Source organism: Medicago truncatula, chromosome 2 (genome assembly GCF_003473485.1).
Source record: "Medicago truncatula cultivar Jemalong A17 chromosome 2, MtrunA17r5.0-ANR, whole genome shotgun sequence".
NCBI lineage: Eukaryota > Viridiplantae > Streptophyta > Magnoliopsida > Fabales > Fabaceae > Medicago > Medicago truncatula.
In genome coordinates this window covers 15,569,994-15,589,634 of record NC_053043.1, presented here as the reverse complement: position 1 = coordinate 15,589,634, position 19,641 = coordinate 15,569,994, and the positions used below count along the sequence as shown (strand labels likewise).

Sequence of the window (19,641 nt, the reverse complement as noted above, 5' to 3'; positions counted from 1 at the left end):
AATTAAATTAAATTTTATTCACTAAAATTTTATCTTATATTTATTATCATTTAAGTGTTTGTACTTTATAAAGAAAATAACATTTACCTCAAAAACAAAAAAAAGGTAGCACTAATAGAGTAATAATAATAACAGAGAATAAAGAAAATAACACTTACCTCAAAAAAAAAAAAGTAACACTAATAGAATAATAGTATTTTGTTTCGTAAAAAAAAAACGAAGGTATATATTTTTCTAAAAAAAAAAAAAAAGGCCAGCTGATATATATACAAAAATTGGAATAAAGGGATAGTAGTCTTTATTACGTAGCTTATTATAAAAATTATAATGGATAAAAATACAATTTAAATGAAATAATAAGGGTAAAATTTGAAGAAAAAGTGAGAAGTTATAAGCTATAAGCTCAAACGCTACTTGGAATAGCTTCTGAAAAATAGCTTATAAGCTCGTGAAATAAGCTATAAGCTCATGGTGAAAAAGTATTACCAAACAGAGCTTTTTTTGTCAAACGAGCTTATAAGCTATAAGCTAAAAGCTAAAAGCTAAAAGCTCTTTTTTTGGGTTTTCCAAACAGACCCATAACATTTCATTAATCAAAATATGTTCAATACAATCTGATATTTCTACCAATATCAAAAAACTAGCTGCTAATGTGGTCACCTTAACTAAACCATGAGAAACCTATTTGCTTATCTCTGCACAAACTCTATACCAGAGTTTTTAAAATAATGCCTAAAGAAAGCTTTACAATTTTGAATAAGGATCCCAAACTTTATAACATCATGTTTTGGGGACAAAAAGCTATCAACCACTCTCTTTGCAGCAAGCTCAAAATCAACAGATCCCAAGTTAAGTTCATGAACCCATTCTAAAGCAGATAATATTCCAAGAGCTTCTCCAACACGTACTTCAGAGACATGGCTAAACCATTTTGTTTTATCTAAAACAAAGGTGCCTTGCCCATCTATAATAAGCATACCTATTCCAACCTTGTTAGATCATTTTGAAAAGGATTCATCGATGTTGCATTTGAAGCATCCTTCACTTGGCTCCCTCCATTTATAACTTCAGTTAGGCTTATGTGCATTGGACAGTACTTCCGAATTTTTCTAGCTGCTTTCCAATCATGCAACATGTTTTTTTTGTTTTTGTTCCAAAACAAAGGATTGCATGTCAACCACCTCATTACAAACTTAATTATTTCTTTGCTTCTAGATACTCCACAAAATACAACAAAACCATCATCATCTTGTTACACCTTTAGTATGATAAAAATAGTACTAGCGCTCTCATGTCCTTGATTGATTAAATCGCATACGGAAGGATAAGCTTCCCACATACTCCAAATATTACAACTGCTAGAACATCTAAAATAGAGATGGAAGTTATATTCGTCATGCAGACTACACAAAGCACTTGTAATATAATTTGTTTACTTCTTTATCTTTAAGTCTCATACGTGTTGGGAGACAATTCCTACACACTCGCCAAATAAAGTTTCACTTTTAGTTGCATCTTGAGTTTCCAGATTAATTCCCAAGATCCTTGCACCTTAAGTTGAGTTGTATCAAGGAAATCGTTCATGCATAATCGATAGGCACTACAAACAAAATACCCACCATAAAGGTGATTTGAAGTTTATCATGCATAATCTTATGATTTGAAGAACTTACGATGCGGGTACTAATATCATGCTTTATAAATTCAAGCAATAAAGGTGTCCTGATTTGTCATAATTCTCTTAGCCTTGCTTCCTTATCATAGCAAAGATTAAAGGTTGCCAAACTTTTGAAAGATTATAGTTTCTGATTTTATTTTACTTTTAAAAAAAATATTATTAGAAATAATGGAATAGAGTACAAGTACTAATTAATATACGCTCAAAATGGGATTAATTTCTTGAATTCTTCAAATCAATCGTGTCAATGTACCAAGGAGAATACTAACTACCCTAATATTATAACAGGTGGTTCAGCCAATCCAGATTATAAATAGGAAAATTTGAAACCTAAAAGTGTTGATGAATAATATTTGTACATGTAGATATGTAGATGGGTTTAATGTTAACGCAATAGAAATACTCTCTGTTTTAGGTGATGATGCAAATAAAGGGTTTCTCAAGCATTGTGTTCCCATTCACAAGCATGCTCTGAATGGAAACTGGCCAGCAGCTAAGCGCATTATAGACAAAGAGAATAAGCTAAAAAATGCTGCCATAACAAATGGGTATCCTACTCTACTGCATATTGCTGCAGGTGCAAACCAAATTCACTTTGTGAAGGAGCTATTGAAGATGCTTGATGACAATGATATAACATTGCAAGATATGAACGGAAACACTGCTTTTTTTATTGCTGCTGCAGCTGGAAACATGAAAATTGTTGACTTAATGCTGAAAATAAACCCCAAGTTACCAATTATAAAGGGTGCAAAAGGATGTGCTCCTATTCAGTATGCTGCTTTGCAAGGAAGATACAAAATGACATGGCATCTATATGATGAAACCATACATTGCTTTGAAGAGAAGGACTGGGAGTTATTGTTCTTTGCTTGTATCTACACAGGCATCTATGGTAAGTATTACTAACGGTTGTAATTCATCAGAAAAAATTGTCATATAGTGACCGATTCAAAGATCGGAATTGTCCAACCCATTGCTAACATTAGAACATTTGCGACTAATGGTTTGGCGACATTTCACAAATCGGTCTTTAATGTAGTTTCTCAGAGCATTGATTTTGTCATTCAGAAAGGATTAACCGCACAACTCATTGCTCACTTGCATTTCATTCCTGTGTAATTTCTTTCATCTTAAATATTGAAAACTGCAAGTGTGAAAACAAAATAATTAGAGACCGATTTACTGACCAATTAAATAATTTGGTCCTTAAATAGATTGTTTCAGAGATTCCAACAGTTCAACGATTAAAATGGTCTCTAGATAGAGAATTTTGAGTAGTTTATGTGTTCTATTACTAACTATAGGGTACCGATGCTCAATTGATCGGTGTCACTTTGACAAAAAAAACAAGTTAAGCAAGTATTAATGCTTTAATACACAACTTATATTCATTTGATATTTGTTTTGTTGAATCAACACTGATCAAAATCATAGTTTCAGTTGCAAGGACGTTGAGGTCTCTAAATTTTTAATTAAAAGTGGCAACTTTAACCTAATGAAATTGGGGACTAACTCATCCTTACAAAACCAACTTGTGAGGTTAGGATTGCCCTCACTTATAAACACATTGTCAGGCTGTCACCTATCCAATGTGGGACTCTTAACACACTCCTCTTTATATACTCTTTTCAAGAGTCTTATCTATCCGATTTGGAACATGGATTTTTCCCAATATAGCCGTCATCAAAGTTTTGATTGATTTTCCATCATCAGTCCACAGTAAAACATATGGGATTTTAACACAACTTATTGATGGCAAAATATTGATCATAGTATTATTTTTCAATTGCAGACTTGGCCTTCAAAATGGTAAGAGACAAGAAAGAACTAGCTTTTGCACGTGATGAGAATGAAAAAACAGCTTTACATCTCTTGGCTAAAAATCAAATGCCATTGGATTCTTCTTGTCATTGTCCAGAACATGATCATAATCACATCATCACCAATCCTGGTAAACCTTACATTAACTTTATTAATTTATTTACATTGGTTTCATTAACTTAGTAACCAAATTTTGTATCGCAGGCCTGAAAAATCATATGGTTTTCCAATTGGTTAAATTTCTCTGGACCACGATTCTAGAAAGATACTACTCATCAAAGAAGGAGTTAAATGAAATCATAAATAAACCTTCTCAACTAATATTTGATGCTGCTGAAATTGGAAATTTTGGGTTCTTATCGGAGCTTATTAGTGCCCATCCAAGCTTGATATGGGAGGTGGATTGCGAAAATCGAACTATATTACACATAGCTGTTTTGCATCGGCATGCCAGTATCTTCAATGTCATACATCAAATAGGGCATATAAAGGATATCATAGTGACATTTGAAGACGATGAAGGAAACAGTTTATTGCACTTAGCTGGAAAATTAGCACCACAAGGTCAACTTGAATTGGTTTCTGGTGCAGCTTTTCAAATGTGTGTCGAGTTATTATGGTTTGAGGTATAGTGCATCCCTTGTGTGCATACACAATTATCCTACCGTCCTTAATAAATTTAACTAATTTATTTTTACATTTCTATATTTTATCTAACATATATACATTTTCATATGATAGAATGTAAAGAAGATAATGCTGCCCGCACAGATTAAGTCGAAAAACTCCAAAGGCGTGACTGCAGAAGAACTGTTCTCAAATGAGCATGAAAAACTAAGGGAAGATGCAGAGTCTTGGATGAAAAAAACTGCGGAGTCGTGTATGCTAATTTCAACAGTCATTGCTACCGGAGTGTTCGCTGCTGCAGTTACTTTACCAGGTGGTATCGATAACACAGGAAAACCAAACTTTTTGAAGAAACCATCATTTTTGGGGTTTGCAATATCAGATGCATCTGCGTTCATTTCATCTTCGACAGCCATATTGATTTTCTTGTCTATTCTTGTCTCGCGTTATGGAGAGCGTGACTTCTATAAATCACTACCTTTAAAGCTAATATTTGGATTGATCACATTATTCATCTCCATAACAAGCATGATGGTAGCACTTAGCAGTTCCTTCTTCATAACCTTCTACCATGGTTCGATGTGGATTCCTAGTTGCATTTCAATATTTTCTTTCCTTCCAATACTTTTGTACATAGGTTTGCAATTTTCATTGTTTTCAGATATCATTTACTCAACCTACTATTGGAGAACTCTATCTAAGCCTGGTAAAAATATGATCTATGTGATAGAGGAGTAGAGGAATATTATTGTAAGGAAAATGCTTATTGTTATGAGAGAAATTTGACAAGAAACACAAGAATCTTATGTGGCAGCATGCAACACTTACAAATCATATATCACTCAATCTCCCATGTATGATCAGCAGAATCTGATTAGTCAAATATCCTATCATTAATTGTTTTTTGTTAAATTAAAGTGGTAATGTATTATTTGAATTGTTTCTAGAAGTGTTGACGTTTTATTACATTATGGAATAATGTAGCTTCTATATTTGTTCTTCCTTATAAGGGAGCTTTAGTCTATTTAATTGGTGTGAATATATTTTAAAATTTTATCTCCTCATCCTATGTTGCTCTATGATACAATCTGAGTTTCAAGAGTAAAGGTAACTATAAATTAGAAATAGTGCAGGTTAATAATGAATGAGAACCTCAACAATCTGAAATGGTTGCAACAACAAAGGCTATCGTTATTGTTGTTGTTAAAATCGCAACTTAAATCTTAATATTCAGCATTTTGCGACTTTATTCACCTTCAACAATTCAAATTCATAACGAAACTCCGAAACAGAAAAAATCATAGTAAAATCACATTAAAATTGTAAAATTCATGCAAAATCGCATGATTGTAAAGGATTATGTCCATTTTTTATATGGTCAAATTTGACCCGGTTCGTAAATTGACATGGTTTGTACCCGTGACCCAGTTCTATAATCTAAGAAATAGGCCATCAATTGTTCCACTTGAATAGTGGAAGGTTCTTGTTAAGTTTTGGAAATAAAAAATGACTGAGGTGAGATTCTTATTATCATGTGTGCATATATTATGATTATTATTATCTTAGTCGTATGAAACATTTTTATTTTATAGATATGTAGCGAGAGGAATAAAAGAAGTGGAGCAAAGTTTACAAGCATACATACCACCGGAACAAAAACTCATGCAGAAATACGTGATGAAGAGGTAAAACTGTTATTTTGTGTTATGCAGTTTTTGTCTTGCTGTGGCAAAGCAACATTATCTTTTGCTTTTAAAAGAGAATCGTGCACTTAGCGATCGATCTAATGTTATATTTTTGTATAAATAGACGACGAATAATCATGATAAAAGAGAACCCTCTCGTGTGGAAATGTACATTATGACACATAAGCCGAAGAGGGGAAATCCAGTATACGGCGACACCGAGAGAAATGAACATTTGTTGGATCTCAAATATCGTCGACTTTTGATTATCAGTCAGAGCTTGAGGAATTTCTATCTTTACTTCCAAATGCATCAGAACAAAACTCATCTCGAGAAGATATATTGTCCCAAGTCTTGGGAAAAGACCGAGTGCGCACCTATGGAAAAGGTGTTGTAGCTTCTGACTTATGGGGATCTAAGCCTCAAGTTGAAATCCAAAAAACTATTGAGGAAGTTAAAAGGAATGCTCACATTGAGATACAGTTTCTGCAAGAAAGATTGCAAAAAGAAATGGAAGTGAAATTAAAAGAGTAGTTAGAAGATTTTAAAGGAGAGTTATTAGGCAGTTAAACATTGTTTTAACTCAGATACGCCATTGTTACCCGAAAATAGTGTTTCCGACCTTGTTTAGCATTCAAAAGACAAATGATGTGCAAGCTGATGCTCGTTCTTTTGTTGAGACCAAAGAAGGAAAAGAAGAAAATGCTCATAAAAAGCTACATGAGAAGGGTAATTCAAACTAGTTTTCATAGTGCATAGTTTCACTTTGTTAAATCACTCACGTACTTTTCATATATATATAAACCATTATTTACACTTGAGTAGAAGGCAAACAGGCAACAAACTGCGCCGCTAGACTTTTTTGGATGGCAAAACCAATCCTCGTGAACACAACATTGGTGGACCTAGGAGACCATGACTAGGAAGCAAAGTTCCATTTGATTTGGGTAGCTAAATCAAATACTCACTTTATATTTTTAAACTAAATACCAAGGTACCAAGCCAAAAGAACACAAGGCCAAAAAATTCAAAGTTGAGAAGGATCATGATATACTTGAGAATCTGCCGAATTCTTTTTTTCTTTTATGGTAAATCTTCTTTGTTTAATATATTTTTTATTTTTATGTTGTTTATTATTAAGTAAAAAAATTATATTTTAGGGATGAGTTTGGCGAAAATTTTAAAGAAGTAGATCAAAATTTCGATGTTAATAAAATGGTCGTTAAAGCATGGAACTCCATGAGTAATGAAGTAAGTCCTCTAGTATATTACAACACATGCAATATGATCTCCTTAAGTAACATTTGTCTTTTAAAATTAATTATATTATTTAATCAGGAGAAACAACATTATTTGGATAAGCAGCTAAGCGCAAGGCAAAATATGAGAAACTTAAGAAAAAATGTATTAAGTTTATCCCAAATTTAATTGATTTTGTGTTATTGAATTCAATTTCTAATAATATTCTTTTGTATGAATTATCTTTGCTTATTCTTTTGGTGTATTTGATTGAATAAGCTGACTCCAGGATTGGTGGAATGCTTCACAGTTTGAATAATGTTAATTTTTAAATTGTCTTATTCTTTTAGATAAAAATTTGATGTTAATATCTTTGGATGCTTCAGTTCCATCCTTCTGCTTCATGTTGATACTACCACTAATTAGGATGGTATTATTGTTTCTTTTGGTTTTGGAGTGTTATGTTTTGTTGCTCAGTTCTAAGTATAGTTTTGTTTTTTTGGCTCAACAATATTAATTTGGTTTTGCTATTGTATATTGCTTTTTGATTGTTGATATCATTGCAAGTTTTTCTATGTTACTACCTATGACTATCTTATAGTTTATATGTGATTACTGCTTAAGTATGTATTATATTGTTTATTTTGGCAAGACAAAAAGTTGAATACTATAAAAGGATGCGAGAAGATTTGAAGAAGAAAGATAAGGAAAATAAATTTGTAGAGCGTCAACAACTTGGAGCAAAAAGAATCAAGCAAAAAACAAAATGGAAGGCTGAGAATATGGTTGGAAGAATAAGAACAGACCAATGTGATATTTTATAGAGTACATGTTACATTGGATGAAAACTTGTAATCGTTTCAGTATGTCATTCAAATTGTGTTGCATAGTTATTTTCATTATGCAAGAATAAGAACAATGAAGGGGGGAAATCTAGAGTATGTAATTCAAACTAGTTATTAAAACTTGTATCTAATATTGGTTAATTCAAATATGAATGAAGTCTAAGCAAAGACAAATTTGATAGATTCAAAATTTTTTAGTTGAGACAGTTTGCGACACTTTTTACAACTTCTCAAAAATTATAAACGTAACACTTTTTAATTGTTACTAGTGATACAAAAAGTGTTCTAATAATGTAACATTGCGACACTTTTTGATTGATACAGATAGTACTATAAAATGTAACTAAATCTTTTTAGTAACACGAGCTTTACCTAACAATTGTTCAAGTGTTACAAAATTTAACTAGTAACATTTTTCTTGATTTACTTACAATTTTTAATTGTTACTAAATGTAATTATCGTACTATAATGGATCATCATCGAGGCAGTCTTAACTATATTCTGCTAAAGTTCATTGAAATTGTTATTTTTTTTAGAGTTTTACTATACTGCATTAGAATCTTGTTTGTTAGATAATTTATAGCCATAATACCTTAAGTGCAGTAGATAATATCACATCTTTAATTTATTGAGAGATCATGTTAGCGAGAATTTTTTTTGGCTCATATAGAACTTGGGACTGGGATTCTCTCCCGTGAATACTACACAAGAGGAGGTTCAATGTCAGTCATGACCATTCCATGTCAGTCATGACCAAATCAATGATTGGGATTCCACTGGACCCTCCAGTGATCGGAGATGATCGGTCACATAGAACTAGTTCATTAAAAAAGGAAAAAATCGAGTAGAAGATTCTAACTCACGAATCCTTATAATTTGCACCGCTTAAAAGTATTGGTGCAAGTTATACTATTTTTTTATCATTAGATTAGATCAACCTTCTAAATTTTATCATGGTTTGACCACATCAAATCTATTTCGTTCTCTTTAATATAATGAGAACTTAGAGGGGGTCGAAGTGAGAGAAATGTTTCTCTCTCTTCTTCCTCTTTTATTCACACCCAAAGTTCCTTTCGTAGATAAAGGCAAAGCATTTCGATGCAGTTTCGAATTTGAGTTTAGGCCAAAAAGAAAGGTTGTTATATTCGGGGTTGTGACCACAAGGCTGCGGTGAACACAATAGTTGAGAAACATTCCCACAAAGATGAATTTGAGAAACATTTTATATAGGTGATTATCAAATTGAAATATATCTATGCCTATGGACCAAATTGAGAGCATCTTAGAGAGCCAATGACTGCATTTTCTTTCTTTAGCTGAAATCAACGTTGACTCTATTTTTACTTGCGAGAAGAGGATTTTCCAATATAGCTGCGGGTTGCATTCATGGTGGGCTACCAGGCAGTCCACAATTAGTTCACTTGTTGTATTTAAATATCACTATTGGATTTCCACGACTATTAAATCTAATGATAGACTTTTCAAACAAATTAGTTTTATTTTTTGTCCATCCACCATCATAATAGAGCCTAACATCCTCAAATCCATATACATCCACCATAATATGTATTCAATTCATCCATAAAAAAAGTTTAATTATTGAAATTGACCATGCAATATATATGAAATCTGAAAAATGATGCTGAAAAATAAAAAACATATATTCTAACTCTGTAATTTGAGATTTTTATTATTTTTTTCTCTGTAATATAGTTGAAGTCCAAAAAAGCTACTTAGAGGTTGAATTTTTTCATGATTTTTTTCAGGCATGTTTAGGACGTTAAAATACGACATTACACAAAAAATTAGAATTTTTAAACTAAAGACGAATTTATGAAATTTTATAGCATTAAAAACTCAAAAAAAAAAAAAAACTCCAACCTAAAAATCTAATTTTGAGTTGATTTTTTGCAGAGACATCTATAAAAATACATAAAAAGGATCTGCAAAAATTCGTAGCATTTTAAAAATGTTTCGATTTGTTTTTTTAATTTTTAGACCAAAACGTGCGAAATTGCAATTTTGTTATGATTAAAATATAATAAGAACCTTCACCATAAAATTTTAAAGTTTTTAACGAGATACAAATTAAATATTAATTGTTTAAAAAATTCATAATAAATTTGTCACTATTCGAAAAAATTTAATTTTTTGTGTGTAAAGCCATGTTTTAACATCCTAAAGATGCCTGATAAAATTCATGAAAAATTCAATCTCTCTAGATCATTTTTTTTAGACCACGCGTATATTACAGGATTAAAAATAAGAAAAAATCTCAAATTAGATATCTATTTTTCATTTTATAGGGTCATTTTTAGACATCGTGTATTTTTCGGAGTCAATTTAAATAATGAAAACAAATTTGTTAATAGATTGGTTTAGATCTATCCATTAAAATTATGGTTGGATTGATAACCATTCATTTTCTTTCCACTTGTATCATTGGAAGTAACTGTTGTTGTGTGCAAGTGAGTTATATGTCACACAACGGATAAAAGAGTAAAGGTTGAACACGTTATAAGTAAGAGGACCCATAAACCCATTGTCTTAAGATTTTGGGTAAGAGTGTGGTGTCTCTCTTGCTTGTGTGGTTGTTCTAGTCTCGATGTGGACGATCCCCGAGCTCCCCCAGTGAACCAACAGTAACGACAACGCATGTGATTATCATAACCTCCCCGATTCCACCTCCCACGTCGGCCATTAGCTCCCTCTTTAACGACAAACCTAGAAACATTAAAAAAAACATAAAGATTAAAACTTCATTAAAAAAAGTCAAAGATCAAAATTTTATAAAATAAAAAAAATATATAAGAATGATTGAAACCCATAAAAAGAAAAACAAAGATTAAATTTTTTTACATAACACTTCAAAAGAAAACAACAATATTTTTCATATACGAGTATCGCCCATCATTAAGGGTTATGCTTATGGTTTTGTATCTGTGTCTTCCGTAATCTTGGTGTTTTGCATCAACTTTGAATAACAAAACAAGTAAAAGGTTGAAGTGCTAATCAAACAACTCATAGTGTTGCCTGTTCATAAAGAAATCAATTATTTGTATTCAAAGATTAACATACAAGTATAACAAATCTCTATCCATGAGTTCTTTCTCTGCATTTTTTTTATCAGTTAACTAGTGGATGATCTTGGAAGCAAAACTCAGATGAGAATGGTAATTTTGTGAGCTTTACAATGTGCATGAAACTAGCAAATGACGCTATTGAAACTAAAGGGTCAAAATCAAACAATTGAATAACTTGGGGACAGAAATTGAATGTAAATGTAAAAATTCAGATAAAGAAAACAACCGTTAAAACAATTTTCCTTTTAAATTTTACACATTATATAAACAATTTTATTTGATTGAAAAATAACTTATTGAAATATCTATATTTTTATATGAAAAGATACTAAGTCTTGTTGTAACATTTTTCTTTCAATTTTACCCTTATTAAACTTTTATTTTACGATTTTATCATTCCTTTCCAATCAAATAACAGATTTTATAAAGCATCGGATGAATTTACAACTTATATTATTTTAATCGATAAAAGCGGAAAGACAGACCTGTTAGTGCTCATCTTGAGACTAACAGTAGTAGTAACAGCAGCAACAACAAAAACAATAACAATAACAATCTAAACAACAACAATAATCTTTTCACCTATATATAAAAAGGATAATATAGTTTTGATGTAATACTTTTTTCAATTATATTCCTCATTAAAAATATTATGTTTACCTTTTCATCATTTTTATAATATTATTTAAAAATTCAGTTATAAAATAATTAGTTTATTCCCATCACAATAGAAACAAACCTATTACTTCATAAATATATCTTATCTTAATAAGAAAAGGAAACAAGTTGAACTTTATTATAGGCAACTTATTTTGATCTTATTTACAAAATTATTTGTGTATGGTATATGTTAAAATATTTATCATCAAATTTTATAATATATTTTGTATGATTATACGCAATATAGTCGATCAGATACGTTTGTGCTCGTCTTTCCGCTAATTATATAGTGATTATATTGGTGGTGATGGTCGGTTGCTGACTAAATTACTTGACTTTGCATTTAAAAGGAACTTTCCTTTAATTAAAAGAAAACAAAGAAAAGGATTTTCCTAAGCATTTCTTTAATTATGCCATAGGGAGTCACCATTTTCCACACCCTCCCCTTCTTCCCTCCTTCATTTATCACAATCTTCTTATGGTCCATGTTTTTTTTCTCCTTTTAGTTGTGTATATATAATTTCAACTAGCACACTACTACTTTCTTCAAGCTCACAATTTTCCCTACTCTTCACTTTCCAGTTCCCATTATGATTTCCATTTGAGTTTGAATATATAATTTGGTTTGTTATTCCACTACACTTACCTAACAAGACTCCGAAATAATATTTATTATTTAAAAATCTGAGTAATTTCACTCTACATTTCTTTATTAATTTCCTTTATTCTCAGAAGTCAAAACTACATGCTGAACATATTATTCTCTTATTTGTGCAGGCAAGTGTACGTAGGAGCAACGTAAAGTCCTCTTTACGTGTATTTTTCAGGTATGGTAGCTTAACATTTTCTTTATCCGTTGAAATCTTAGCTGCAAATTAGCGGTGCTAAGTGCTTATAGTACTATAGTGGCAAACTTTCACACCGTAACATTCTGATATTACACATGGATAGCTACTTTAAAAATGTTCGAATTAAACTCTATTAAGTGAGAAACATCTTGCATAATGTAACTCATTTATCAAAGACAATCCACTTTAGTGCCCGCGGTAAAAGAACGGGGAAACATAGTTCTTTATGTTTTTTTTTAAGGAGAATTAATGAAGCTAAATTTGTGCAAAAATCTTATATTTAGACTTGGTTGGTTGGATTTAATTTCTTTTACGCTACAACGTAATCTTATTTTGTGTGTGTATCAAATTACACCAGTTAATAACTTATTATTATGAACATTGAACATATTTAATGTTCATAAATACTAGCAAAATTAAAAAGAGGAATGTTAGCAACACTCTCTTTTTAGCACTCTCTATATCACTTACTCTTTAATTGGGTGAAATCAATGTAGGATCTACACTTTGGAAATGGAACCCACAAAAAATGGTGGGACATACATTGATTTCACTCAATAAAAGAGTGAGTGTTAGAAAGAGTGTTCAAAAGAGAGTGTTGCTAACATTCCTCAACTAAAAAACGGACACTCACGTAAATCTTATTATAGCTAACAATCAAACACACAAAGTTTCTTATAAATACTAGCGAAAAAACGGGTACTCACGTGCTCGTCTTTCCGCTCTTTTTATTGCGCAAGTTTTTTATGAAATTTTGATTTTGATTAAAATTAAATATATAAATGTTTGTTACTTTCTAGTTATAACAAATTAAATTAACCATGATTATCTACTTCAACGACACCAACAATATAACAACAAAATATAATCTAAATTCTTTTTTTTCAATGACACCAACAACAATTTTTATTCTAGATAAAGTTTTTTTTATTTGAAAAAATTATAGATAAAATTGTTTAAGGGTATAATTATGATAATGAAAAAGTAAGTATAAATATAATCATCTAGTTAGTTACACTTTTTAATATTTAAATTTATTTATATATATATATATATATATATATATATATAAATATATATATATTTTTTTTAAGGGAGGAAGGATTCTTATATATTTGTTAGTTGTGTTAACTGTATTGAAAATTAAAAGCATTTTTAGAAAGAGTAAAAGTAAGCCCAAAACAGCTTAAACGGGTTACTTTCTTTATATATAGTATAGATAAAATGGAGAATGTTAATCAGTGTCCCACGGACATTCACTAAGCAACATAAACAAATAAGTTTTTATAAAAAAAGTAGTGTAATTATTACTTTATCGAAAATAAAAAAATTTATTTGAGGAATCCTTAACTAGAGTAGCCGGAGCACGGGTTAGCAAGACCCATATAAAATTTCAAACTTTTTTTTAACGATAAAATTCCTTAATATGCAATCCTTCCGTTCCTTTTTAAGTGTCGTTTTAGTATATTAACGCCAAAATAGCGAATTGTATTTTTGCTCACTTTCTTCCTATTATACCTTCATTTTAATCCACCAATATATTTTCTATTTTTTTGCATACACTTCCTTTTTCCATTAATTTAATATGTTATCTTTCTGTCTTAACAAACATTTGTTAGTTACTATGTTTTTCTCCAACTAATTCTTATTTTTTTGCACACTCTCTCTCTCATAACAAACAATTGTCAATTTTCTATATATTGTTCTTCTATTTTTTCAAACGAGTTTTCAACTATTTCTCCCTCTTCATTTTCCATCAGCCGTTTCAATGAGTCTTGCATTCTTTCTTCCTTTTGAACATTCATGGAGTCTTTTATTTTGTTTTTCTCTCAGATATGTTCGTTTACTTTGCACTTGAAATTTTTAACAATTATTACTCATCTTATTTATAGTATTTTAACTATTCATGGAACCATTAATTTATAGGTAGCAAAATTTTGTTTGAATTTTAAGATAACAAAAAACAAACTTTGTTTTAAAAGAAACAAACAAACTTTAGTTTTTCAATTATATAGCATTAATTAGTTTATTGAAAAAGATAAGAGTAATTGACAAAGGGTATAATTGACAAATCATACCCTTAAATACCAAATCGACAGTTAAATAGAAATAAAAAATACACACTAAAACGACACTTGAAAAGGAACGGAGGGAGTAGTTGATATTTACGTATATTTTTAAAACTTTTATTATATGTTCATCTAAGGTTAATTAATTATGTATGAACTAACTTTTTCTTTCAAACAAGAGTATCAACTAATTTTAAAATTTTATGAAAATTTGTGAAGGTGATCCACTAAAAAATACATAGTTGAGTTTGTTAAGCAATATATAATACTAATGTTTAGAGGGAAATATTGACCAATGTCCTCCGGGCAATGATTAAAGAAGCAAATATAATAATTTTGCATTAGAACTTGTGCATTTAACTCCTTAAAAATCTAAAAAGTGGTATTTTAAACTTAAAACTTTCTTTTTTTAGTTTTCTTAACCATTGCCCTAAAAGCATCGGTTAGCATCACCCATGTTTAATTTGTACTCTATTTGACAGTTGAATTTGTTAAGCAATATAATACTAATTTTAATTTGTAAAAGAAATTTCCTCCTTTTCTCTTTCAACTTTTCTCTATTTTGTCATATATGTTCTTCTTTTTCTTTTCTCTAATTTGTGCCACTAGCTTTACTAAAAGACACAAAAAAAAATATAAGATAGTCGTATAATATTGACTTACATTCTCTATTCAATGAGAAAGACAAGTAACTATAATGCAATAATTCAGGGAGACATGCATGTTAAATAGGACATCCACTAATAAGGAATCATATGTGGTCCTTGGAATAATTTTTGTCTCCGATTGCGTCTCTAATAATCAAACAATTTTCGTTCTTTCAAAAAAAAAAAAAATAATCAAACAATTTTCGTTATATTCTTTCAATTTTCGTTATATTTTTTCGTCCTTTTGGTTTAACAGAATTCTCAATTTAGTTATTTAAATTTTAAAAGTTTTAAATATGTCCTTTTAGTTGATAAACTATTTCACCATTATCTCTGCTGTCAATTAATAATTAACTGATGTTGATGTAGCCGTTAAATTGTTGACTTTGATCAAAACACTATGTTTTAAAATCTCCAGGGTGTCAAAATATTACGTTTAATTGTCACAAATGATCATTCTAGCACTATAAATGCCGTTTAATAGTGCAAGAAAAACATTTGTTGTTGTAAATAACTGTCTTTCTAGCACTATGAATGATCATTTATGAGCATTAAACGTAGTGTTTTGACACCCTCGAGCTTTTATAGGCCCCATTATGATCCAAGTAGTCAATAACTTAACAGATACATCAATATCAGTTAAACAGAGACTAACAGTAGGGTTAACGGTGAAATAGTTTATCAATTAAAATGACCTCTTTAAAACTTTTTAAACTTAAAGGATTAATTTGAGAATTATGTCAAACTAAAAGGACCTAATTGAACTATGGCCTTATAAAAAAATGACTTAATTGAAACTTTCATAACTTAAAGGAGTAATTTAAAAATTCTGTCAAACTAAAAGAACCAAAAATAGTATTTAGCCAAAACTTTGTGTATAAGCACACATAGTGCAACATACATATGTTCTAGCATTTAGTCATTTAAGATCAACAATTTGTTTTAGGTAATCCACTCTTCAACCCAACCCAAATAAAAAATTAATGAGTTTGCATAAACCCTAGTTGTCCCTCATATTGAAGTACGAATCCTATATAATTTGGATCTTATATTTAGTCAAACTGACTCATATAAAACCCTAGTTGTCATAATTCTCCCCGTCAAACTTTATTTTATAGGAAAATGTTAACGAGTGTCTCTGTGGCACTCTTGAAACACTTTAAATAGTAAGTTTGGAATGAAAAGTTGTGTATTGAATGTATTGAAAATTATAATAGTTTACTTTTTGAAAGAATAATTATTAAATTTGAAATACTTAAAGAGTGTGTTGAAGACACTCGTTAACGAGACCTTATTTTATATACTCTAAAGTTTGTAATAGACACCCACTCAGCTTCTAAACCCCAGTTGCACCCTGTTGTGTTCACACGTGCTACGAGCCACTCAGTTTCTAAACCCCACTTGCACTCCTTGAAATGACGCTTGCATGCAAGCTGTCTTAAATATTGAGTATAAAATTCGGTTTTAATTGGAATTGAACAACCATTTTATGAAAGAATCGTGCAATCAAGATATACAGAGCAGATTATGTTACAAAAATTAAAGTAATAGAAAGAGAGAGAAATAAAAACATAATTTGAGTAAGAGAAAGAAAGTTATCATAAAATAGTTGTTCAAATATCATTTCTTTTTAATTTAGTGTGTTCAACTGGTTGAATCAGAAGTCGACTTTCATTGTTTTATTAGTAGTATTATTATTTTTACTAACGGTTGACTGGCACGATGCTTGTTTATCTATTTTTTATTGTGTTGACACATGTAAATTACGAACAATAACTTTTATGAAATTTTGATTAAAATTATAGGTATAAATAATAGATATTTTACACTTTTATATTGTCACAAACTATACTTATATATTTCAATGATACAATATAACAAATATTTATCAACTGAGTTAAGCTCATGGCAACATTTACTATAAATATATATTTTTGTTAAAATGTTTAGCATAAAATATATTTAGACAAAACATATATGAGTACATATTATGATGACAACTTATAATTATGTCAGAAAATTTATAGCATTATTTCTTCAAAAGTGAAGACACCTTAACATTTAAAAAATATAGCTTCTCTCCACATCACTGCGAGGAAATCTGCTATAAACATATTCATGTGTCTAACTAGAAACATCTTTTAAGCCGAAAGTATATTAAATGAAGAAAAATAACAACAATCTGAGCCTAATGAGAAAACATGCATATACCATTGCAGGTGATATACAATTAAAAAAGTATGGACACAACCATCAATGAAGGACGATCCATTTCAAAGCCACCATTCTTCGATGGTAACAATTATACGGAATGGAAGGAAAGTATAATGATATTCATACAATCCATTGACTTTGATCTTTGTCTTGTGATTAAGAATGGACCAAAAATTCCCAAAACAATGATAGATGGTAATGAATTGGTGAAATCTGAAGATCAATTCAATGATGAAGATAAGAATATTATGGAACAAGAAGCAAAAGCCAAACATATTTTACGTTGTGCTTTAAATTCAGATTATCTTGAGAAAATTTCAAGATGCCAGACGGCAAAGGAAATGTGGGAGAAGCTTGCCAGGTTAAGTTTTTCAATTTATTTCAAAATTTTAAGACTTGATTGTATTGTTGGAGTACAAATTTGACGCATTCACTCAATTGGCATATGATATGCAATCTTTAGAATGATTTAAATTTTCATTTTCCTATTTTTATTTTAAAAAAATTAAAATTTGTCTTAAAACATGGATCAATATGAGGTTATTAAATCAAGATTAAACATCTAGGTTTAGATTTTGTTATTTTTTATATAAAAATTTAATAGAATACGGATCATTTGATTTCAGTAGGGTTAAAATATTTAATGAGAATACGCCACATGTTTGAGTTCCTTAAAACTCGAGATATTAGTCTTTGAGTTGCGCGTGGAGAAAACTTATTTTACATAAAAAGAATATGCAACGCCATAGTATATGCCAACTGTATGAATGCGTCGCATCATTAACCTCATGCAATCTAATTTCAATTTCAAAATAAGTCTTTTAATATTAAATTGCATGCTTATTTTTTGTGTGTTCAACAACTTGTGTGAGATTTTTTAGGGTTTCCCATTCATCGTTTAGTTTGTTAGCTTTTCTTAAATTTTTCTTCTTTTCTTTAATTTTTCTTCTGTTTTAAAAAAATAAAATTGTGTGATATTTTGTCAAAAAAAAATTGTCATATAACTTTTGTGTGTCCCTTTAAAAACACTTTTGTGCGTCTCGTGTAAACTTCGGTCATTGAAATAAATAAACTTTTGCTTGGAAATTATAATTTTGTTTCATAACAAATTATCTGTTGATTTTATTTATTTTTTGCCAAAAAATTATCTGTTGATATAGCCTATTGCTTGAAATTTTTGTTTGAAGGTATATAAATTTTGCTTTAAAGAAAATACGTAATTGCTTTTTTTGTAAGTATGTGGAACTCAGGGCACATTGATCTTTACCTCAATTTTTGTTCAAATTCAATATATATTTTTGGGCGTTTGGTCCTGTTTTTGTTTACGGTGTTTTTCACTATTCCTGTGACATCTTGTTTAAGATGGTTCGTGTTTTTTTTTTTTTTTTTGTGGTGGCCGGGGTTTGACCTCCAGACTTTGCATAAATTACGCATTGTCCATACCAATTGAGCTAAGCTCACGGGGATAGATGGTGCGTGTTGAATATTAGTAGCCATTTTTTGAAGGAAAAAAAAATGAGTACATTTTTTTTTTGTGTGTGAAAAATATCTATTTCTCAGATTGAAAATTGAAAAAAAAAAATTATTTCTTTGACAGCGATGTGTCTGGTGTAAATTCTACAACTATAGAATCACAAGCCGCATCAACAGAATTCAACGCTCCTAACCTTCAGTTTTTAGAGGAAACAAGTATGATTCGATTCTCTCTCAATCTATTTTTTACTCATGATACCAAGAAAGTAGCAACCTTTATAGAAAGGAAACAAAATGTTTTCATATCCAGTTGCTAAGTTTAGAATATTTGAGAAATATTATATTAGTTATTTAATATAATTTATAACCAGAAAAACGCTTAGATGAGATGACACATGTCTCTCAAGCTTAACCAATGTCATGAGTTTGAATGTAACATTTTGCATGCAGCAGCGTTAAAACTTTGCGTACTGTATTATATGTATATCAAGATTTAAAACCTAGATTTTTCACTTTTTTAGATTCGTCACTTGTTCATAATTACATGGTGAAATTCTAACAACTAAGCTATTAAACAACAAAAATTATGAAATAATTTTTTGACAACAAATATTATATCAAATAAGATATATCCTTTGATCTTTGATTTTTTAGTGTCTTTCAAAATGTCTATCTTGTGATATATACTAAATAAATCATCATTAATTTAATGAACTTGAAAAAAAATTTGCTTCTCTTGTATTTAAGA

General features: G+C 29.9%; 1 protein-coding gene across 1 annotated transcript; it reads left to right on the top strand.

Annotated features, from left to right (window-relative positions):
- The first annotated feature begins 2,100 nt into the window (after positions 1-2,100).
- LOC25488244 (uncharacterized) lies at positions 2,101-4,942 on the top strand. Its single transcript, XM_013607919.3, has 4 exons — positions 2,101-2,573; positions 3,474-3,632; positions 3,707-4,128; positions 4,244-4,942. Exons 1-4 carry the CDS (start codon positions 2,294-2,296, stop codon positions 4,865-4,867), a joined length of 1,485 nt encoding a protein of 494 aa, XP_013463373.2. The 5' UTR covers positions 2,101-2,293; the 3' UTR covers positions 4,868-4,942.
- Positions 4,943-19,641: the final 14,699 nt, after the last annotated feature.